At 49.6% G+C, this 23,892-nt stretch overlaps 1 protein-coding gene across 2 annotated transcripts in view; it reads right to left on the reverse strand.

Moving 5' to 3' along the window:
• DDC (dopa decarboxylase) overlaps positions 1 to 23,892 on the reverse strand; it is an 83,351-nt gene that overhangs the window by 6,746 nt on the left and 52,713 nt on the right. For both annotated transcript variants that reach the window (XM_081244598.1, XM_081244599.1), the window contains 5 exons: positions 21,017 to 21,111; positions 14,994 to 15,061; positions 6,968 to 7,044; positions 3,742 to 3,761; positions 2,331 to 2,429 (listed from right to left, as the gene is read on the reverse strand). In XM_081244598.1, coding sequence (XP_081100724.1) covers positions 2,331 to 2,429; positions 3,742 to 3,761; positions 6,968 to 7,044; positions 14,994 to 15,061; positions 21,017 to 21,111 — 359 coding nt within the window. The remainder of the gene's footprint in view (positions 1 to 2,330; positions 2,430 to 3,741; positions 3,762 to 6,967; positions 7,045 to 14,993; positions 15,062 to 21,016; positions 21,112 to 23,892) is intronic.

Here is a 23,892-nt window from a genome sequence, read left to right on the forward strand (position 1 = left end):
ACATTCCAGAAGAGAAACAGTGGCCGACGTTGGCCGGGGAGCTGGGCACTTCACCATCCTGCTGTCGTGCTGACCCGCGACACAGGGAATGACACCGCAACCACGCCCATTCTGCAGACCAGGAGACCGAAGCTGATTCGGATACCAGAGCTCCAGGTCTGCCGCTGTTTGTTCTACCACAACATCTGCCACTGGAGCTGAGAACCTCATCTGTCCAGGGCTGCCTGCTCCCCCTGGACCCACCCCCTTACTAAACGGCTCAATGTTTACAGAAACCAAAAGCTGATTCACACAGTATGTGATCTGAGAGCCAGCTGGCACGGGTCTCGGCACACATGGAGCACGTCCTAAACCCCGGTATCCAGCGCGGGGTCACTGGCAGGGGCCCCGGGAGCACCTGAGCAGAGATCGTGCTGCTCCAAGTGTTGGGACAGATACACCATTGGAATGAGTGGTCCCCGGGCCCGGGACAAACTAGAGGGCTCCAGAGACTGTGCTGGCAGGGGTGCCCTCGAGCTGGGTCCTGAGGAGCTGCCCACCTGCCGGGGTGTATCCGGCTCCGGCCACTCAGTCCCCTCCTGGGAAGGCAGGGCCGGTCCCTCTCAGGGAGGCTTGCAGGGCTTTTCAGGAAGCGGCGATTTGATCACACCCAGCTTCCCCTGAGCTTCCAGCTGGAATCACTGTGGCGACATAAACCACCTGTGTTTTGCCTCCTTTCCCCAGAGCAGCTGCATCCTCATCACTTTTTTTTTTTTTTTTTTTTGCGGTACACAGGCCTCTCACTGCTGTGGCCTCTCCCATTGCGGAGCACGGGCTCTGGACGCGCAGCCTCAGCGGCCATGGCTCACGGGCCCAGCCGCTCCGCGGCATGTGGGATCTTCCCGGACCGGGGCATGAACCCATGTCCCCTGCATCGGCAGGCGGACTCTCAACCACTGCGCCACCAGGGAAGCCCCCATCCTCATCACTTTTGAGCACGGGCCCTGCAGTGGGCGAGAACTCATGGACTCACGCACACGTCCCTCCTAGTTCTCTTCCCCACGGAGGGCCTCCAGGCGCTTCGTGGCCCCCAGAGCAGCCTCGTAAGACAGACGGATGCTCGCGTGTGCGGCACCGCAGGGGCCCAGGGCCTCTGATCGCTGCCACGTGCCCTGGCGCAGGGGAGGGGCCTGGAGCCGCCCCCCCCACCCGAAGCTGCACTGCCACCAGAATGAGACACTGCAGGGTGCCCCGTCCCCTTGATGTCTGAGGACCTCTGTCCATCAAGGTGGGCCCACAGGTGAGGAAGGATGGCCAGATGGGAGCAACCAGCTGGAAATCGGCAGGCCTTCCGCAGCCAGTTAAGGGAGCAGGCCTCCTCTGGACTCAGTGTCCTCGATTGTTTAAAAAAAAAAAAAAAAAAAGAAGGGTATACACACTACTCTATATAAAATAAACAAGAAGATCCTACTGTATAGCACAGGGAACTCTACTCAATATCTTGTAATAACCTATAATGGAAGAGAATCTGAAAAAAATAGATATATATGTATAACTGAATCACTTTGCTGTGCACCTGAAACTAACACAACATTGTAAACAAACTTTACTTCAATAAAATTTTAAAAAACAGGGCTTCCCTGGTGGCGCAGTGGTTGAGAGTCCGCCTGCTGATGCAGGGGACACGGGTTCGTGCCCCGGTCTGGGAAGATCCCACATGCCGCGGAGCGGCTGGGCCCGTGAGCCATGGCCACTGAGCCTGCGCGTCCGGAGCCTGTGCTCCACAACGGGAGAGGCCACAGCAGTGAGAGGCCCGCGTAACGCCAAAAAAAAAAAAAAAAAAATTAAAAAAAACAAAGCAGGGTCGTGGGGCTTAAGTCGATCCATGGTTCTCACATTTTAGCGTACATCCATCACAGCCACCTGTTTGCTTGTTAAGTAGAGGTTACTGAAACCCACTCCGAGAGACCAAGGCTGTGCACGTGCTTCTGGCCGGGGGGTGTAGGAGGACGTGCAGCCCACGCAGCCCAGTCTCTCCCGTTCTGGAAGTTTCTGGAGGAAAACCTACTGCATCCTCATCACCGCCATTGTGGACTGCACCTCACTGTGGGCCAGTGGTGGCTCCACTGGCAGCTAAGTGTTTGTCACTTCGACAGCCTCCTGGAGTGATAGCCTTCAGTCCCCGTGAAAGTGTCTAAAACACCCAGAATCGTGCATTGAGCATCTTATAAATGCCCCACTCTCAACAACCCAAACTTTCCCTTATAGAGGTTTATGAAGACATCTTACTTCCTTTCTAAAGTCTAAGACTTGCCTAATGTCACCCGGGTAAATAATGAAAACAAACTCACCTTGCGGATATAGGCCTGCAGTCCCTTGACTCCGTACATCCTAAAAACAAACCACATCTTCAAAGAGCGGAACCTCCGACCCAGCGGCAGCTGCCAGTGCTGGAATAAGACACAACACGGCACATCCGTGAGGGCTACGCTAAGGGCTGCTTTCCTTTTTGACTCATGGCCTCGTCTGTTTGTCTGGAGGGCCCTGGAGGCCAAGCCCTCTGGCCGCCATGCCCCATCCTGGATGGCAAAGCTGACAGCAGTGGAGTAAGCGGTCCGGCAGCCGGAGGCCGTCTTTACAAAGCTCCGAGATGCTCGTGCAGGGCACACGGGGACCAGGCCGGTGCTAGGCTCGGGAGCCATCGTGAGCAGATGCGGGGAGGTACGGGCCTGCCCCACGGGGCGTACGACCCAGTGGGGCTGGGAGGGGGGCTGTTCACTGGTTTTTCTGCCTACAGGAAAGAGGACGGGGCCAGCAAAAGCCCACAGCCTCTGCAGCGCGCTCCCCGCGACGCCTAAAACACATCTGTCAACATGCGGGATGTCTCATGAGCTTTCCCTAGGTTTTCCTGAATTTGTCAGCTGCCCGGCTGTGACAATCTCCAATGGTTGTAAATGTACCAAAGCAAGCAACAGAGGACACAGAGGGGAGAGAAGTGAGGGGACATTTGGGAAGATAAAATAGTGGCACTTCGGTGCGATTTTACACATAGGCACGTCCTACTGGAACTTATAAAGGAGGTGCCGGGGGTGACTTTCCTCCATCTTTGTCTACCGGAGTAAAAAGGCACACAGTTTGAGTGTTCATTCCACCGTCACCCTAAAATGCTGTCACTACCTCTCTGGAGTGGGGTAGATTCCCCGGGGGCAGAGGTGCCCTGTGCACCCAGCCTTTTCCCCTCACCCCCGACCAGACGTGAGTTCGGAGAGGAGGGGGCCCAGGCTTGTCTGCCATTTGATTCCCAGCCCATCTCCCGGCTCACCGCAGCTGCCAGAGCAGTGCACGGCTCCTGCCTGGGGAAGGAGGCTTGTCACCAGAGCAGCCAGTTAAGAGGCTGTCGTCTGAGCGCTTCTTATGCCCTCTGACCCTTTGCTCTCCCACTGTCCTGGGGCTGCCAGCTCCTGGCACACAGCCTGAGCACACAATGGACGGACCGCCCCGCCTTAAAGAGGAATCTTCCAAGGAGCAGGGGCGGCATCGTTTCCTCCTAACCTGAGACCTGCCATCCGTGGGCTCAGCAGAGCTGCCCACTGCCAGGCCCAGTCGCTAGTTAAGACCCAGTTAGAGGGTGTCCTCTTGTGGGGCCCTGATCCTGAGAGGACCGGAAGGCTGCAGGAGCTACCGCGCATGACAGTGTCCCGCACTGCGTTCACATTTTGGATTACCACGGACCCGGACTCAGGGGGACAAATCTCCACTTACCCTGTAGTCAGTGATAAGTCCTGGAAAAGAGAAAGAAAAGGGAAACAAAAAGGAACCATTAGACACATTAGTTGATTACATGTCCAAGTCTTTTCCATCATCTCCTGAACCAGACATAAAACCGTGGGCAGGGCTGGGTATTCTTTGAGCCACTTCCCAAGGTAACAGATTCAAGGGCAGGGTCGGGGGGATTCCAGAGAGCAAAGCATAGATGGAAGCGCCAAATTATGAATGGATTCCCATTCATTCCACTTTCCACACTTAGATAAGCATGAAAATTTGAGCTTTCTCCTTGTGCCCGGTGGTAAATTGGCATTCAGATCATATACAGCCTTCATCATGCACTCATTCATGCGTGGGAAGGTGAATTTGTGGTAGAAAGAGCAATTAGAATGTAAAGAATCAAACTTTTGATGGGTGTTCATCTCTGTATTCTCAGATCGTAGTCTGGGTCCTGGCACTGAGCAAATACCCAGTGGGTATTTTCGAGTCAGCTTCATTATCTGGGATTCAAATGGCTTCACAGGGGTTATGAACTGGTTTGCATTTTAGTCTCCCCCTGTGCCCAAAGCTGTAAAGCCAAGGACGGTATGGAGGAAAGAACTCTGGACAAAGAATTTCATGGACAGAAGTTTCTAAGTTTCTTGGGCGCAGAATCAGGTGGGGATTAGAAAGATGCGTTTTGGACACCTGATCCTCCAGTGTCGTCCAGAGGAGGTTCGCTGTGGCTGGTGACGGCTGCCCAGGTCAGATCAGCTGTGGCATGGCCTGGCGGGCCCTCACCGAGGTCAGCTGGCAGGAGCCGTCCACCTACCGCAATCTGCCACCCACTCTGATAGACTGCATTGGGTCCACTGGGCACAGCGTTAGGGTTAGGGTTTAGGATTTAGGGTTAAGGGTTAGGGTTCTGGCTCACCTCTTTCCTATCTTCCAAATGTACAGTTTTTATAATGAAAGAATTCATCTGAAAAGTCTACATACCAGTGTGGCTGCTCTTTTCCTATCATCTGCATTGTGACAGAAATTTCTGTCATAGAAAAAAAAATCCCACTTTTTTGGGTCACTCTTTGGTACAAGTCCAATGAGACAACATATGTAAAAGTGCAAAGCACACATAGGGGTGTACGGGAGCCGTAATCACTCCCACTGTTGCTGCCCAAATGTTGCTGCCACAGAGCTGACCCGTCAGGGGAACAGGAGGGAGAGTCCCCCCAACTCCAGGGGTCTCAGGTTCTAGCAGGAGACACATGACCAGTGAGCTTGATGTCTTCACGTGCAGTGAAGGAGTCGTGGGGAGATGTGGGTTAGGGGCAGACAGCAGGCGGAGGGCACCTGCTCACATCGAGAGGCCTGGGAGGACCCCTGAGTGGGAGACTTTGGTCCTGGATCCCAGTGATGAGAGGGGGGCGTCCCAGTGACCCACAGGAGGGACTGGGCTGCAGCCTGGGGAGCTGCGGGGGTGTTGGGTGAGGGGCAGTCCCCGTGGGCAGTCCTGAGTGGGTTTTTTAATAGTTAAATAATGAAGAGATTTCTTTATTGAATAGAAATGATCTTTTAAAAGAACACTCTAAACATATTTCATTTCAAATTACAGCAGGCTTAGCAGGAAAGTGAGATTCATCCAGATAAAATATACCCTTATATCCAGTGGCCACAGAAGTTTAAAGTTGATATTGGGTGGTTTACTTGGTAAGCACAAAATGGGTCATTGCTTTTGTTGATTCATAGATTTTTTTAGGGAAAAAGTAGAAATAATTAAGATTGTTCATCTTTAACAGCCATAGCCAATATTTCAATCAGAAACTGCCTTTCTATAAAAGTGGAATAAAATTACACTTTTTAAAAATTCCTGGAGCAATGAACTTTGCTGAGATGGCTTAAACTCATTCTAAGAATTCCTTCTTTTTTTTTTTTTTTTTTTTTTGGCCATGCCACATGGCTTGCGGGATCCTCGTTCCCCGGTGGTCGGGGATTGAATCCAGGCCCTGGTAGTGAAAGCACTGGGTCCTAACCCCTGGACTGCCGGGGAAGTCCCGAGAATTCCTTCATTGTTTAAGAGCAGCATTTTGCTAACTGTCATGATGACTGTGGTTTCCATTATTCAAACATGAAATGCATTTTAAATAGAAGAGCTTTGGCAGCTGGTTCCTAATTTCTCATGGCTTTATGCCAACGCCATTTTTCAAAACTAGACTTTATTTTTTAGAGCAGTTTTAGGTTCTGAGCACAACTGAGCAGGGTGTGGGTGTTTGTATCCGATGCGCCCCATGGGACGGTGGGCAAGTTTAAGAGGGCAAAACCCAGGTCTGATCTTTCCGTGGAGACCGTGCGGGCTGGGGTCCACATGGGAGGGAAGGGGCTGTGCCTTGACTTGTGTCACTACTGTTCAGCGTTTCTGCCGCAGTCATCAAAACCGCCTCATCTTCCATCCAGCCCAATTCCTGCTCAGTACGTGGAGGGTGGGGGTCACGTGATCTCCGGCGTCCCTCCCATCACTAACATCCACTGTTGTCTAAGGAAACTCAACGAGACGGTGGCAGAAGTTCCCAAAGACTTGGCCTGTCCTTCCGTCCCCAGGGGCCCCGGACCCCGTGGTGGCCGGCATGGCACCTGCTGCTGGCCATGAGGGCTTCGGAGAATGAGAGAACCCTCTCCCACCCGGAGGCTGAGTCCTATAGGGACAGACAGGCATGTACATCACTGTCCCCAGCGCGTGGATTACAGCGAGCGGGCACAGAGGGACGGGGGAGTCTGTGCAGGTCGCCTCATGCATTTTACTGATCAGGATCTCAAGTTGTCCGTAAGATTTTTTTTTTCCCTAGGAGACTTAATTTTTAGAGATCCGCATTTGTGTGTGGTTCCTGCCTCAGCCTTACCCAATTTTCTCTTCCCTCCCCAGGCCCCTGGCCCAGCTGTTTCTTCCCTGGGTGCTACTGGTCTAAGCGATGCAAACTCTCTTTAGGGCAGTCATCATTTCAAAGGCTCAGTGCAGGAGGGGCCCACGCCCGTGTTGAGGCCCTATGGGTGCCTCCCCCAACCCTGCCCCACACGTGAAGGGGCAGGGCCGCGTCACCATCAGCACCCCGCCTCAGGGAGCCCCTCGTCCTGGCTCTGCGGCCCGCCCCCAGGACCAGTCTGTAGACATATGACTCTCCTCCCTGGCTCCTGGGTACCATGGGTGCAGCTCTGATGGGAACGACTGGAGAAAGCAAGGCCAGCGGCTTACCTGAGTCCTGGTGGCTGTGCTTTAGGTACACGGGGTCCAGTTTAAAGGCTCCGGTCAGGTCAGTTCTCTTTTTCACCCTGTTTTAGAGAACAAACCAAGGGGCTTAACAAGAAGGCATCTCAGGGGGGCCTGCACGCCACCTGTTCCTTCTCCCTCCAGGTTCAGGCGCCCCTGCTCCCCAGTCCCCTCCCTGACACCCCAATACCCCACCCGGCACGCATGCCCCTCACCTCACTCCCCGTCCCCTGGCTCGGCTGTAGCACAGCATTAACCTCCAGAGCTCTGGGCCCCTGAGGTTGGGGGTACGGGGTATAATAAAAATAAGTCTTCGGTCTTTATTCCTGGTCCGACTAGAACTGAGCTGAGACCTGACAGTGAGTCTCCATCTTCATTTAGTTAGGACTTCTGGAATGGCTTCCAAAAAATCGTACACTTTTCTTCATACAAATCTACACAGGTTTTGATATATTTATTCACAGTAACCTTACAACTTTTCTTGCTATTATAAAAGAATATTTCTTTTAAAAATTGTTACACGTGCTACTTATCGTACATGCAAATAAATGCAACCTTAAAAGTGCTGTGTATCTAGAAATCTTGCTGTGTTCTCTTATTAATACTTTCCCGGAAGATTCTGTTTTCATTGAAGACTCTCACACCATCTGAGAATCATGAGTTTTGTGGCTTCCACTGTAATCCTTACTTTTACTTCTCTGTCATGTCTTACTGCACAGGTTAGGAAAGCACAGCACTGAATAGGGCGTGTATTAAGGGAATTGTAAATATTTTTCCCGATGTTAAAGGCAGTTTTTCTAATATTTCACCACTAAGAATAGGTTTGCTGTATTTTTTGGACGATATTCTTTTTTATCAGATTTGGAAAGTTCTCTTCTTTTCCTCTTTTACTAGAGCTTTTGTTTTGCTTGGGTTAGAATTTTATCTAATGCTTTTTCTGTATCTAATGAGATGATAACTTCTTTTTCTCCTTTACTATTAAACATGGTCATAACATTTTAAAATCTTTTAATATTTTCAAACCACCCAGGGATGCCTGGAATGAACACATTTTAGTCACGATATACCATCTTTATTTTCCCCTTAAACATTACTGAATTTTCTTTGCTAAAATTTACTTGGAATTTCCACATGTAATTTTGTGAGCTTGTCCTGTAGCTTTTCTTTCTCAGCTTCTCATCTGGTTTTGGGATCAAAGTGACACTGAGCTCATGATATATGTCCCCCTTGCTGGTCTCTGAATTACATTTATAATTAGACCTATAGATGCCTTGACAGTTGGTAGAACTTGCTGTTAGAAGAATTTGGATGTTTCTGTTGTGTGAAATGTAACTATTGGACATAGTCTTTACAGCTATGAGACATTTCAGGTTTTCTATTTATTCTTGAGTCAGTTTTGATGACATATTTTTTGTAGTTATTGAATATGTACATTTGTAGGCAATTCTGGAATGATGTAATTCATAGTGCTCTCTGACTAGTTTTTCAAATGCCTGCTGTGTCTGTGGTTTTGTCTTTCTTATATTTCCAGTACAGTTTACTGTGCCTTATCCTCTGTTTCTGGTCCTTCTTTCTGGAGATCATCTATTTTATCAGGCAAGTCAAGGACCAGCATGTGGCTCTCTTGATCTGTGTTCCTGTTTCCTTATTCCCTATTTCATGTCTGTCTCTTCATCTTCATTATTTCCCTCCTTCTAGTTTTGAGGGTTTATTCTGTCGCTGTTTTCTGGCTTCCTTTGGGCCCTTAGCTAATTATTTTCTGGCTTTCACGTTTTCTGTTTAAGTCTGTTCTCCAAGTCCTGCTTTACTGCATGCCCATGAATTCTGTTACATCTTCACATTCATTCAGGTCCTAGGATTTCCAGTTTCCCTTTGTTCATTGATCCATGGCTCCAGTGGGTCTGTGGTGGTTTGCTCTTCAAAATTTAGGTACCAGCTTTGCTTTTCCTTGTGAAGTTTAATGATACTACAAAGAAGAAGACTTTATTTAAACAAGCAAATGGATGTGCACGCACACACACAGACACACACGCTTGCACACACACACACATGCACAGAAACACCCCCTCTAGTCATCAACGTCATCTCACCCCTGATGGGCCTCATGGTGAGGAAAGCCTCTCCCTGTCACCGGACACATTCCTGAGGGATGGTCCTGACGGAGGAGGGGGCATGGGACGCCTGTCCTGTGCAGAAAGCATGGCTTCTTAAGTTGTCTTTTTAAGAAATCTACAACACTGTGTGTGAAGGGCTCCTGTTACCTCTTGGTGCCAGAAACAGTATAAAGAATTCAAGATGCCAAAAGCACCAGGACCAAAGTGCAAAGAAACAAAGGAGATTCAGAGAAAACTCTGCTGCCATGCACAGGTTCTAGAATTACGTCTTACCATAACCAGAGTGATTTAAAATCTTCCCAAGTAACTGAATTTTTCAAAAAATCCAATATAACAGGGGTGTACAAAAGCTATAAAACTAAAAAAATTGAATTTTATTTGGAAAAAAATTAACCCTCTTTTCTAAAGGCAGAGTAAAACACGCCCTTGGTGGAATTTGAGGCTTTCTTTGGAGAAAATCTGATACTAAGGGACATCGAGGTCAGAGCGGAATGGTTCATATTTACATATAAAAGATTCAAAATACCCAAATGAACAATAAAGAACTTATGAAGAGAATAATGAAATCATTATAAAACGTATTTACTGGGCTTGTAATGAGGTCAAGTTTTTAAAACTTCTATTATCTTGTCCGTTTTAATATGTATAGAATATAACCAACGAATTGAGTTTAAATTATGGACTAACCATTGATAAAACTTCATTAAACAAAAGAGAGACCCTTCTGATTTTGAGGAATACAAAAAAGCCAGTGAGAGCAAAAAAAAAAAAAATCCATTTACACCTTGTTTGTTGTATTAGCAAAACCTTTACACACATCTATAAAAAATTCACAACTTAGGGCTTCCCTGGTGGCGCAGTGGTTGAGAGTCTGCCTGCCGATGCAGGGGACACGGGTTCGTGCCCCGGTCCGCGAAGATCCCACATGCCGCGGAGCGGCTGGGCCCGTGAGCCATGGCCGCTGAGCCTGCGCGTCCGGAGCCTGTGCTCCGCAACGGGAGAGGCCGCGACAGTGAGAGGCCCGCGTACCGCAAAAAAAAAAAAAAAAAAAAATTCACAACTTAGGACTGTTTGCTTGCTTGTTTTCAACTCTGCAGAGTGGAAGGATGCCTGGCCTTTTCTGAAATCCAGCTCTTATGATCATCCTTATTATCTGTGTTCGACTGTGTTGGGACACCTCATTTTTTACTGCAATAACCTCTTAGAATAGCAAAATATATGTATGCGATTCCCTGGATTTTCACAACAGGACAAAAAAGCCTCTGAGTAGACTCTTAGCCCTCCTTCTCTCCCTGCTCCCTGTCACCAGGCTGCAAGGCTCGCTTACATACTCTGCAAACACGCAGGGGCCCCCAACCTGGGCCCAGCTTGTTCAGTGGACCCGCAGCTCAGGTAGGCAAAGGGGTAGCTGCCTTGAACCAGGAGAGGAATGCTGTGGTCCATTCACTCTCCTTTGGACTTTAGGCTGTATGTTCCAGGGCTAAAATCCAGGATTATTTTCAGTATTCAGAGAGAAAGTGGAATCAGAGTCAGATTGAATAAAAGTGGACATAGAATCAGGGCCCAATTTTGCCTCATTCACACTGAAAACAGCTCTCATTCTCCAATTTCTTCTGTATCCATCCGGCACAATTCCAACGTGTTCTCTGTGCATCCTTTTGTTTACCTGTGTGTTTGTGAAATGGATATTGCCTTGTGTGCATGTCTTCATTTGCATCCTGGGAGATACATAATTCTGTATCTGACTCTTTTTACTCAGTTACAGTTTTTGAACCTTCACCCCTATTGCATCAGACACATGGCTGTAGCATGGATGGCTATGTGCCATTAGCAAACCCTGCACATCTTAGAACTCCAGTTGCCTCATCTGGATGAGGGATGATAATTCCTATACCAGTAAGGCTGCAATAGGATTAGGTGAGGTGGTGTATGAGGAGGTAAAAGGCCATCTACTAGCAGGTAATATCTTGAATGTAAAATTTGTACTCGAAGCATCATTACTGCTGTAAACCAAAGAATCAGGCACCCCTGGATGAGGGTTTAGGTGCTTTGCCCATTCCAGCAAGGGCAGGGGGAATTCTCTTCACACAGCCCAAGAGCTTAGGTTTACAGCTCACTTCTTCATAGAATCTGGTGCTGTGATTTAACTTGGTACCTCATTTCTTCAAACCAGAAATATTTGGAGAGCGACTATAATTTTTCACGTGTGCGTGCTCGAGGAGCCTGGTGCTCACAGGTGCACGGGGCTGTGCCAGGTGGGAAGGATGCCCCAGGATCCCAGACAGGCAGAAATGATGCTTTAAAGGCACTCAGGAATGGATGAGACATTGGAAAATTGCATGTTTATGTAAAAACACCAACTTTCCAATGTGGGCAGCTTATTTAAAAGGAAGCTAAACCTACATGGACCACAGGAAACCATCTTCGGTAGCTGTCACCTCTTCTGAGTTTGCTGCTGTGCACACGTGTGTCTCAGGGCCTTTGCACTGGCCGCTGCCCCACGCCCCCGCCCCCGCATGGAATGGACCCTCCTCACGCGCCCTCTGTCAAACGCCGCTTCACCAGACAGGCTTCTGGGCAATGAACCAAGGGGCTGACCAAGGGGTCTCGCCCGCACACCCGCCTCTACCCCCAGCTCCCCAGGCTTCTCCCCGGAACCGCTCCCCTATGTCCTTCCCTGCCCTGCACCTCCTCCCCCCATGGATCTCGGTTTGCACTGGACTAGACTTGATTTCATTTAGGTTCTCAGTTTCCTTTGGTTGTATTTTATTTACTGAAAACTCTATCCCATGGCTGAGACTCCTTGAGTCCAGGAACGATAGCGCTCTGGTTTCAGTCCACAGTGCTCAAAACAAAATGTTTTCCAACTAAATCCTGACCTTCCCTTCTCCTCGCAGGTCTTGGTTTGGACGGGGCTGCCCCCAGTTGCAGATGCTGCTTCACTAGCATCACCCAGGGCAACCCCTGGGGTGGGGGTCTGGGCGGGTGTGTGAAGGACCTTGTGCTGAGAACCCCGCAGGCTGGGAAGTGCTCAACATGCCCCTGTGGGCAAGGAGAGAGAACTTCTTTGCAGGGAAGGGGTGCTTGGTGCAGTGGGGTCAAAGGAAAACCTACGTTTGATAAGAATCAAAAAATCAGAAAGTAGTAGGTGGCATAATTAAGATGACAGGGTTTAAAGTAAGCTGACCTGGGTTAATTCCCTAAATTTTAGCCTTCTGGCTTTAACTAGTAATTTCCCATGAACACTATTCTGGGCTGAAGTGTGTCACCACCCCCCAAATTTATACACTGAAGTTCTAACCCCTGGTACCTTAGAAAGTGACTGCATTTGGAGACAGGGTCTTCAAAGAGGTAATTAAATTAAAATGTGGTCCTATGTCTGGGCCCTGATCCCATATGACCGGTGTCCTTCTAAGAAGAGGAAATTTGGACACAGACATGCACAGAGGGACAACCATATGAAAACCCAGGGAGGAGAAGGCTGTCTACACGCTGAGGAGAGAGGCCTCGGGAGGAACCAGCCCTGCAGACACCTTGGTCTCGGGCTTCTAGCCTCCAGAATTAGATTTCTGTTTTTTAAGCCGCCCAGTGTGTGGTACTCTGTTACAGCAGCCCTAGCAAGGTAATATAAGCACAGCGCCCAAAATGGTAGACATGGGTAATTTTTATGTTAAAACACGAATCCTTCAAGATCAAATTCCATCAATCAACATTCGTATCATCATTACCATATCATGGGACGAACCCCTGGGTTTGGGAGAGAGCTGATTCTCCCAGATGTGTGAAATCACCTCAAAACACTTGACAGTCATTCTGGCCAGGACCTCAACAGCTCAGGAGAGAGAAGGCACATCCTCTATTATGATTTAAATTTTTACTCTATTTATTTAGCCTTTCAAACCCACAGGCAGGTGGGAGGCTCCCACCCCTCAATTCCCCACTCCGAGGGGATAACTAATCACCCTTCTCTTTGTCAAAATTTCAAATACTGGAGGCTGCTCTTGTGTCTCGTGGCTCAGGTGTAAGTTTCTCCTACAGGCTCATAACGCTCAGGTCCGTTTTCCATCTCCAAACGACGTGGCCTCATCCCTACATTTCCCGTCTCCTCCCATACATCACCTCCTCTTTGCCAAATCCCCCTCTACGGGCTGGTCCTGAACAGAAGATGCCGGAAGGGATCCGACTGAGACAGGTTAACACACCCCCCCCAGCTCTGGCTGCATCTTCCAGCAGCCTCGGCCGTCACACCAGGCTCTGGGAAAGGCCACGGATAAAGCACCATTTCTCTCATCCTTAACTTGCTCCCTGGCTTTCTGGATGCAAAGACGGATGCTACATTTATTGTATTCATCCTTATCACATCTCCGCTTTTGGGTCATACCTCAGGGGGCCCTGACAGCTGCAGTCTCCCCGTCTGCAAGAGGGGGCAGTGATGTCAGTGTCCTCCTTGCAAGGCTGCCTGCGGGGGGCAGTGACTTCGGTTAAATCGCGTGTGATGACGGCAGCCTGCACTTACGGGGGCTCCTTGCACATCCATTTTTGCTATTATTTTACCCAGGAAATGGATGGAACGTCACAGCTTACCACAAGCCCCTCTGGGGTCACCTCGCTCCATCCCCCATCAGCCGTCAGCTGGTCTGTCCAGCCTGGCTCTGTGGCTTTCCTCTGCCAAATGCCTTAGCTGAGGACCCCTTAGCTGCCAGTTAACCTGCTCTGCGGCCAGCCCCTTCCACACAGAACAGAGGCGTCGGGGACCCCTGCCCGCCCCATGCCAGCTGGGTGCTCTGGACCCACAATCCACCCGTCACCTCCCTTGGACAGTGTTTGCACCTCCTGACCCAATACCCCAGCCAAATAGAATTACATCTCAACCCGAAGTAAAGTTTGAAAAAACGGAGTTTGGACACGCTGCATAAACTCTCCTTAAAGTGTTCCAATCCAGGTAACGTAGACAAAACACAGCCACGAGAATACTAACATTCATAAAAGCTGTAGCTTTTATCAGCTCTTATTAACATTTCAGAAAAACTGTAGCCCAAATATGAATGGGTTTTAAAATCATGGATCAGAGTTTGGGTCAAAGACTGACCAAAAAGAGAATGTGATTTAAACAGAAGTGAAGCACTGAACATGTAGTTTATCTTTAGATAGAGTTCAAGGGAAACTGATTATGTGGTGAACGGACTTTAGCCGGATTATGTGAAAGCTGCTTTCCTCACCTTTCTAAGGTGGAAAACCATTCACTTAATTACACAGTGAACAAGTTTGCACAAAATTCATGCAACGCCTCCTGATCTCGAGATTCATTCACCACCTTCTTACTCTAAAAAGCTCAGAAGAACTAGTTTCTAGTAATCCCATTCCACTCCCAGGCATCATCATTGCTTTAAATATTATCAATGTAGCGAAATACCAACCACTATCATTTTGGAAGATTGGAATTCTTTTTTCTTGCTCTAGAGATAACCAATGTGATGCCGGTACTGCTGGTAAGAATTTTCAGGGAACTGCTTAGAAAACAGAATTCCTTTTATTTTTCCTTAGCAAATGCTTTTAAGCATTTATTAAACATTTCAGAATAAAAGCACAGAAGCAAATGATTTAGAAATATGTGCTAAGGTTACGAAGCACCGTTTTTTACTAATGCTAGATAGATTAGACCAGAGATTTTCTCTGTTGTCCTCTTTTCTTGTGCCAATGCGTTCTAGATAACAGCACACAACAGGGTAAGATTTAGCAAGAATTCCACCCGTGGCTCAGAAACGCAGGCAAGCAGTAAGTGATGCACGTGCTTCGCCAGCAAGGGCACCTCACCCGCCAGGTTTCTTTCATAGAAACTATTCTAAGGAGCAAAGTAATTGTAGGGTAATTGACATGTAATGAACAGGGCAACTTACCACATGGCGGAGCAGTCAAAATTCACCAAAAGCCATTTGTGGGGGTTAAAGTTAAATGAATCTGCATACTGCCAAGGAACAATAACAACAGGAAGAAAACACTTCAGTTATTAATGTGTAGCTATAAAACAAGACCTCGTACATAGTAATTAAGAGTGTGCAGTCTCAGATGAAAACCCGCGTGACCAGACAGAGGAGAGGGACGCAGCTGAACCGTGGGGTTTGGGGCTCGAGGGCACTTGGGAAGTTCTGGGCAGCCACCGCGCCTACCTGAGCCTCTTTTCGTTCATTGTCAAATCCTGTCTCGTGAAACATGAAGCTAATATAGATCTGATTCTGGGCTGAAGCACAAGGGGAGGAAGAGAGCTCTGGAGCCAGAGAATTGGGGTTGGCTTCCGGGCACAGCCGCCTGACCGTGTGGCCTGGATGGGAGTTCTGCTTCGTGCGGAAGGCGTGCCACCACAGCCACAAACTCTTCAGTGCAGCTCCCGAGGGGGACGCAGAAACCGTCCAGTGCAAACACTGAGACTGTCGCTGCTCCGTGGTTGTAAAGCCAGCCAGGTTGGTGGCCCAGGGAACCACGTGATGAGAAAATGGCTACTGGCCTCCTGCAGCTCTGGTTAAGTGGGGAGACCTGGCAAGAGAACAGTCCCGGGGCCCTATGAAAACGACCACCAGGTAGCCCTCAAGCTGGCTCCCCGCTCAGAGGCGGAGGGAAGGGACTGGCTGAGCCAGGCTGGGATGTGCCTCGGGGGAGGGTGTGCCCTGCAGAGAGACACCCCCAGAACCGGAGCGACGCTGAGGTCCACTGGACGTGAAGGGTACCAGGTTGCCGACTGAAAAAAATGCACAACCTAAAATTTGACTTATGCTTTGTTTGGCAGACTTTCCGAGAACTTCAAGCCCGGAAGACAGCATCTCAGGTAGCTCTGAGGGACTGCTCTGAAGAGGCAAGGGGGGAGCCAGGATATAGAGGGGTTTTTGCAACAAAGGCCAGGTAGTGGGAACATCAGAAGTTTACCGTTAATGAAAGAAAGCCAGGCATCTCAAGTTTAGGAATTGAGCGCTTTTCTATGCATCTATGGGAAGATGCACGAGTCTGGGCTCCCTGAGATCGTCCCTTTGATGGGCACCTCAGCGACCTGGGGCCAGTGTCCCGTGCTTTCTCCTCCTGAGTCCCCTCAGGGCTCACTTTCAGGGCGGCTGTAACGTGATGGCTTGATGGCTACAACGTCCTTTGTCCACTGATGTGGTGGCAACATCTTTCTATGGGAGTTTGTAAGTGAGGGACTGGAAGGGGAGCATCTAGAACCTTCTTAGTATGTACGTGTGAATCCTAATTCGCTGTAGGGCTATCGCAGTTGGATCAAGGGATGCATTTCGAGGACCCTGGATAATTTAAAATAGGCAGAATTTCATAGCATAATTGGAGCCCGACCCTGACAAAGGTCATGGGAAGTTTCTATCATGGTGAGGAGACCCACCCTGGCAGCAACACAGACACAGTTCATATTTGGCGGGGGTGGGGGGGGGGCTTGCCTGCTTTGAAACTGTGAGTCCCAATTCATTTTTAATTGGGGAGATTCACAGCTCTACTTTTCCACATAAAACGAGACGTTATGCATGGCTTACATTGCATGCTTTCAAATTTGCATAGTCTGAATTCACATAAAACGCATCCACATTTCAAACTACTAGACAATTCGGAATAATCAAAATTTTAATTCACAGGTGCTATGTCAGACAACTGGACCGATTTGGCCTGGGAAATACTTTATGCATAAGTTTCTTCAACTTTATGAACTAGCAAAGTTCTCAGAATATATGTATATCATGATCAGCAATGGGAAAGGGAAAATTTCATAGCTAATCTACAGTAATCAGTATCGGCCCATTTTTTTCATTTAACAGGTTTGTTCTTTTACCAACGTTGATGTAATAGATCAACAACTGTTCCTGTTTATCTAAATGTTTTCTTCTTTATTTCTAAAGACACCATCCACATTCATTTTACGCATAACCGTAACAGGGTCCCTTCCTGGATGCCAGTAGTAACACATGCCAACAGCTGGCTCTAGGTTCAAGTTTAAGTGTCATCCCATTTTCAAGTAGAAAAATGAGAGATTTCAACCACCAAGACTGGCCAAGGAGGTCAGTCTGCATTTTCACTGAGCCGTCACAAGTGGCGCGCTCTTAACGATTATCAGAGCCCCGGCTCTTAGCTTCTCCTCTGGCTGATGAACGGGACTTGGGTCCACCTGGAGGCTATGTGGCTGCATCTATAATTGAAGCAGAATGATGTCAGCAGCCATGGCAAGGCCCCAGCTGGGAGGAACCTCGTGGGGGGGAAGCTTCGAAGTCTCCCCAAGGCTGTGGGATACCTCTTCTCCATCCCAGCGAGGGAAGGGAGGGTGGGTAGCCAGGAGGGGCTGACAGGGAGATGCGTGGTCACCAAAGGGAACCTCACCTGTCCACCCGCTCTGGGGGAGCAGATTCATTTCCCTCGAGGTTCCAATAAAAGCAATATTGAGAAAGAGACAGGAAATGACAAGTTTTGTTTGTTGATAATGGGAAACAGAAGGTGAAAGATGGGGCTTTGTTTGCTAGGCATTTTATTAGTTCCCTCCTGGGGGCTGAACTGTGTAAACGTCTTTCATTACCCACTGCAACAGTTTTCTTCCTGCTGATGGAGAGGAAGGCTCTTATCTGCAGGGTAGGGCTGGGCCAGACAGGATATTGCACCCCTTATCTGCCAGCTGAGCAGCAGGCCCTCCCAGCCCAGGGACCAGTGGCCACAGGAGGACGGATGGCAATGACTCATTGTTGGGTATGAAATCCTGTCTGCTGCTGATAGGATCTCACTGCAGCCCCACCACTGGGGTGGTCTGACAACTGGACACCCCCATGAAAGTGAAACCTCGAGTTGTGGGTTCATGGGGAAGAGAATGGATTAAAGACCTAAATGTAAGGCCAGAAACTATCAAACTTAGAGGAAAACATAGGAAGAACACTCTTTGACATATATCACAGCAAGATCTTTTTTGACCCACCTCCTAGAGTAATGGAAATAAAAACAAAAATAAACAAATGTGACCTAATGAAACTTCAAAGCTTTTGCACAGCAAAGGAAACCGTAAACAGGACCAAAAGACAACCCTCAGAATGGGAGAAAATATTTGCAAATGAAGCAACTGACAAAGGATTAATCTCCAAAATTTACAAGCAGCTCATGAAGCTCAATAACAAAAAACACATACAACCCAATCCAAAAATGGGCAGAAGACCTAAATAGACATTTCTCCAAAGAAGATATACAGACTGCCAACAAACACATGAAAGGATGCTCAACATCACTAATTATTAGAGAAATGCAAATCAAAACTACAATGAGGTATCACCTCACACCAGTCAGAATGGTCATCATCAAAAAATCTAGAAACAATAAATGCTGGAGAGGGTGTGGAGAAAAGGGAACACTCTTGCACTGCTAGTGGGAATGTGAATTGGTACAGCCACTATGGAGAACAGTACGGAGGTTCCTTAAAAAACTAAAAATAGAGCTACCACACGGCCCAGCAATCCCACTACTGGGCATATACCCTGAGAAAACCATAATTCAAAAGGAGTCATGTACCAAAATGTTCATTGCATCTCTATTTACAATAGCCAGGAGATGGAAACAACCTAAGTGTCCATCATCGGATGAATGGATAAAGAAGATGTGGCACATATATACAATGGAATATTACTCAGCCATAAAAAGAAACGAAATTGAGCTATTTGTAATGAGATGGATGGACCTAGAGTCTGTCATACAGAGTGAAGTAAGTCAGAAAGAGAAAGACAAATACCGTATGCTAACACAGATATATGGAATTTAAGAAAAAAAAATGTCATGAAGAACCTAGAGGTAAGACAGGAATAAAGACACAGACCTACTAGAGAATGGACTTGAGGATATGGGGAGGGGGAAGGGTAAGCTGTGACAAAGCGAAAGAGAGGCATGGACATATATACACTACCAAACGTAAGGTAGATAGATAGTGGGAAGCAGCCGCAGAGCACAGGGAGATCAGCTCGGTGCTTTGTGACCACCTCGAGGGGTGGGATAGGGAGGGTGGGACGGAGGGAGATGCAAGAGGGAAGGGATATGGGAACAGATGTATATGTATAACTGATTCACTTTGTTATAAAGCAGAAACTAACACACCATTGTAAAGCAACTATACTCCAATAAAGATGTAAATATATATATATATATATATATATATGAAAGATTTGAAAAAAAAAAAGAGTGTGAGGGGGACAGATTGTGAGATTCGACACCTGATACTCAGAGTTAGAAAAGACCAGGCCTTGGGAGGGGCACATACATCCCAGATGAATACTTTGCCCTTGGTCCCTGGAGACCACAGAGACAGACATTCCCAGTGATGTGTATCATCACACACAAGACCACAGGACCACAACAAAAGGTATTTACATGGTACAGAGATTTATTCTCCACTTCCTAGCACCAAACACCCACCTAACTAGCTACCAGCCATGAACTATAGAGGCCAGTGTGAGCTTCCCGTTACCAAAACTTCTCATGTACTACAACCGTTCCCAAGATTTCCAGAGGTCTCTGGAAGCTCTATTTACCCACCGAGGATTGATCTAAGCCCTCACACACGTTCAGTGATCAGTAAGTAATTATTGAATGAATGAGTGAATAAATGGATGGACGTGAGGGAGATATAAACCAGAATGCACCTTCATTCATTAGCGATAAGGCATTATGCATCCCAAAGATGGGAATTTTGTATTCTATGCCTCTGACACCCACTTTGCTGGTATTATGGTGTTATGAGAATCCAAATTAGTCACTAGAAAATTGACCGGCGGCCGGCAAGAGAGCGGAGGGAGGTTTGCAGGGATGGTCTCTCCAGGTCGTGGTGGAAAACGATAATGGTGTGGAATGCGTGCATAGCTTGCTGTATGCAGACGCTGCTTCTCAGCCCTTGAAATGTGGTGGACTTCTCTGATCCTTAAAACAACCCCTCAAAGGAGGCATGATTACGAAATCCATCTTGTGGGGTGGGGAGAGGATACTAGCCTGCTCGAGGGGACACGGCTGGTCCTAGGGCAAAGCCAGGATGCAAACAGGCTGTCCAAGGCCCAAGACCACGCCCTTGATCCCTGCACCTCGTGAGGTCAAGGTCTCGAGAAACCCCTGCCTCTGAGCACGAAGCCATTACTGGCCTCCTTTGACTTACTACCCTCCACCCCCGCTCACTGACAAAGTCTGCCACCCTGGACCCTCCACTGCATGTACATCTGAGTCCCTGGCAAGGAGGAACATCCTGCCCCGTGAGCTGCGGACAGTGAAGCCCGGCTCCAGCCTGAAACAACCCATCAGGGTCCACCCCTAAGATCATTACTGAGTGGTAACCCTGTTCCCTGGAGAAGCAGGGCCTTTGTCCATCGTTTTGGCTGCTGTTTCTCAAAAGCAGCAGATGCTTTAGCTGGCATTACAGGCCATGTTTTCCAAATTCTGAAAGTGCTCAGGACATTTAAACCCACTGGTGGCTGTTTTTCCATCTCAGTGAAAGTGAACATCATATGCTCAGTTGCATGCTCAGAACTTGACTGTTGATCCAGGTCAAATGGAATCGCAGGTTGTTTTTTAAAAAATTATCCCTTGATCTGAAACGCATTCAGATTTTATTTTCTTCCTAAACAGTTTCCCACCGTTTGTAAGCTAAACTCTATCCTATCATGACAGCTCTGCCCAGGATTTGCAGACGGAGAAATAGTGTAAACATCAGGTGTATGTTGAGAAGACAAGGCTGTATGATCGGGAAGGTTTTCACCCCTTTTCACAGGGAAGTGTAACCTCCACTCATCACAGAAACTGGTTTGGAAGTCACTTGCTGAAACGAACCACAGTAGTAAAAAATATAAATGTCACATCCTTGTAAGGAGAAGTCACTGGGCACAGGATACCTTTTAAAAACACTCTTGTGGAAGAGCGTACTCACCTCCACTCCGTTCAGAAGATGCCGGAACTCGGGGCAGATGAAGGCGCTGCCCGCGTAGGCAGCGTCCACATGCAGCCACACGTCCTCCTCGTGACCTGAAGCCCAGAAGCGACCGGTGAGCACTTGGAGGGCCGCCCTCAGCCCGGGGTCAGAGCACCTGTCCCAGCCCAGCATCTTCTCACATACAGGTTGTCAAGAGCGTTTGTTGGCCTGATGTCTGCATCCCTGACAAGCAGTGATGCTGAGGCAGAGGCCGTGTGCTACTGGCCCCGACGGTGCCTGGCACGGGGACCAGAACTCAGAGAACGCGTGGAGGTGAGGGGAACCCCTGACTCTTGGCGCTGACCCTCACGCCCAGCAGAGCTCCAAGGGACCAGCCTACCCCACACCAGCAGCCCGTCCACCCACATCTACTCCAGGTAGGTGCCATGCTCTGCCCTCCCCAGCTCACCCTCAGGGAACTTTCTCCTCGATTCCCTTGGCTCTGAAGTCTTTCCCATAAGCATCTCTTAAGGCTGGGACCACACAGTCCACACTGGTCTCTCCACCCCCCCCCCAGGAGGTTCAGGCACCTGCTTTACACTTCCTGAGATCATTCTAGACTCCCTTCATGAATGAGATTTTTGTGTTCTAGACGCACTGGAAAAGTCCTGCAGGAAGGGCACCCGCCTGACTTTGAGCTGGGATAGAGTCCTGTCTAAATGTGGTCCTTTGGGACTTCCCTGGCGGTCCAGTGGTTAGGGCTCCGAGCTTCCACCGCAGGGGACACGGGTTCGATCCCTGGTCGGGGATCTAAGATCCCACATGCTACATGGTGTGGCCAAAAAAAAAAAGTAAAATAAAAGATAAATGTGCTCCCTCAATTCGAGCATATCTGGGCTCCACTCCCATCTCCAGCCACCCAGCCGCCGTGTGGTCTTACTGCCCTCCTGCAAGCTCGTTCCCCTCTCAGCAAATGGAGATGAAACAGCACCCAGACCTTGAGGGACACACTAGGTAACACTCATATGTGCCCGTCACGACACTAGGACAGACTCGCTCCTAGGGGAGCGACGGGATCCCCGTGATTATTTCCCGCCTCCGTGCTGTAGACTGCCCACGGCCGTGAAACCGCAATCAGGAGAGGTGGTGGGTCTGCAGCAAGGGGTGGGCATCCTTCCCTCCCGGGGGCGGAGCTGCCCCAGGAGCGCCAGGTCAGGGCACCCTGGCAGGTGCTGGTGGATGGATTCACGGCTCACTTTTGCGTGCGTGAGGCTGATTCATCACACACGACGCTGTGAGGAGAGAGGAGTGGTTCTGAGCTCTGCTGATAAAAGACAGAAGAGGCAACTCAAAGCCTCGATGCAGTTTGATCTTCAGGATGGAAGGGAGGAAGCCTTCGGGTGGATCAGGATCAAATGCGTCCGGAGGGGGCGCGTGATATTGCCACAGAGGATCGCGCTGAGTGAGCCCCTAAAGCACGTTTTACGGGTCCATCGCTGCACTCAGACCAGCCTCCCCAGACGCCTGTGGAGCCCCCCATGGATGTGGCCGTGAGCCAGGAAGGGAGAAAGGGGGTCAGGAAAGGACAGGACGGCCGTCACCGCTGCACCAATGCTGTCATCTGCTGCTGCTACAGATCAGACCCGCTGAGGGGAGGGAGACGCTTCAGACGCACGTGCAGGATAGACACAAAATCTCGAGGCAGGTCTGTGCTCTCCTCGGGGCCATGGGAGCTGCTAAGGGAGCTGCATATTCTGATGGAGGTGCTTGGGTGGAGTTTGACTGCGTCCAGCTCAGCACTGAGCAGCGAAGGGTCAGACAGACAAGGCAGGAGGGACGCAGCCGTGAGGGCTGGAGGAGGGGACGGAGTCTGGGAGCTGCAGACGGGCTCTCCTTCCCCCTCGGCCCTCACCCTGAGAGAGGGATACTTGTAACACAGTAAAACCCACACCCCCTTACTTTAGCCGGGTCTACCCCGGGACAGATGGAGGGGAGGAGATCTGACCCTGAACCCCCAGGACGGGGCTGTGACGATGCCAGCCCCCAAGGCTCTGTCACTCCAGAGGGTACGGGAGATCCAGGAGGGGCAGTGGGTGGGGAATGATTGGGGGGCCGCTCAGGGTTTCGAAAGCAGGGCACCAGAAAGAAGGTGGCAGAGAGAACTAGCCTTACCCCAGAAGAGCTCTGGCCTTTGCCCTCGGCTCCAGGGAGGGGACCTCTAGCCCCTGGAAGGCCCGGCCTGAGAGGAGTTGCGGCCCCCAGACGGCCATTCCATGTCAGTTCTGAGTCCCGGAGGACTGGGAACGAAAGTTATGAGCTGGACGTCCGGGAGGGGCTGGGGAAGGAGAGCAGCCTCCCGGCCAGTGTGTGACACAGCCCAGTACAAACCCTGACGCCGAAGCCTCGGCAACCCTGCCTGGCGGGGAGGGCCCGCTCTCTGGGCCTCCCGTCACGCTTCAGGGCTGGTGGGGGGGATCCAGGGTGACTTCACAGGAGAGCACGACCCGAAGCCCCGAGCTTGGACCCTTCCCCACTCTGCCCCAGGCACCTACCCCTGCCGTAAACCGGAACCACAAGTATGCGCTCAGGTGTGGAGCATCAAACCTGAGGGAAGATTTGGAAGCCCTGACCTTGGAGTTGGTGTCAGGACCAGGGCCAGCCTTTGAGGGACTGGATTCCCTCTAACCGTGTAGTTGGCCTAAAACGCCTGCAGGGGGAACTTCCAGACGCCCGTGGGGAGTGGATACCCAATGGGCTTCTCTTCTCTCCACGGGAAGAGGGTACGGGAGCACCACTTCTGCATCCCAAGTCTTACGTGTGACCGGCTGTCAGCACAACCTGCCTTCGGCGCCCACCGAATACGGCGGGTATCCGTAGGGGTCAGGGGTCACTGA

This window comes from Mesoplodon bidens (assembly GCF_964165515.1).
Source record: "Mesoplodon bidens genome assembly, chromosome: 9".
NCBI classification, from domain to species: domain Eukaryota; kingdom Metazoa; phylum Chordata; class Mammalia; order Artiodactyla; family Ziphiidae; genus Mesoplodon; species Mesoplodon bidens.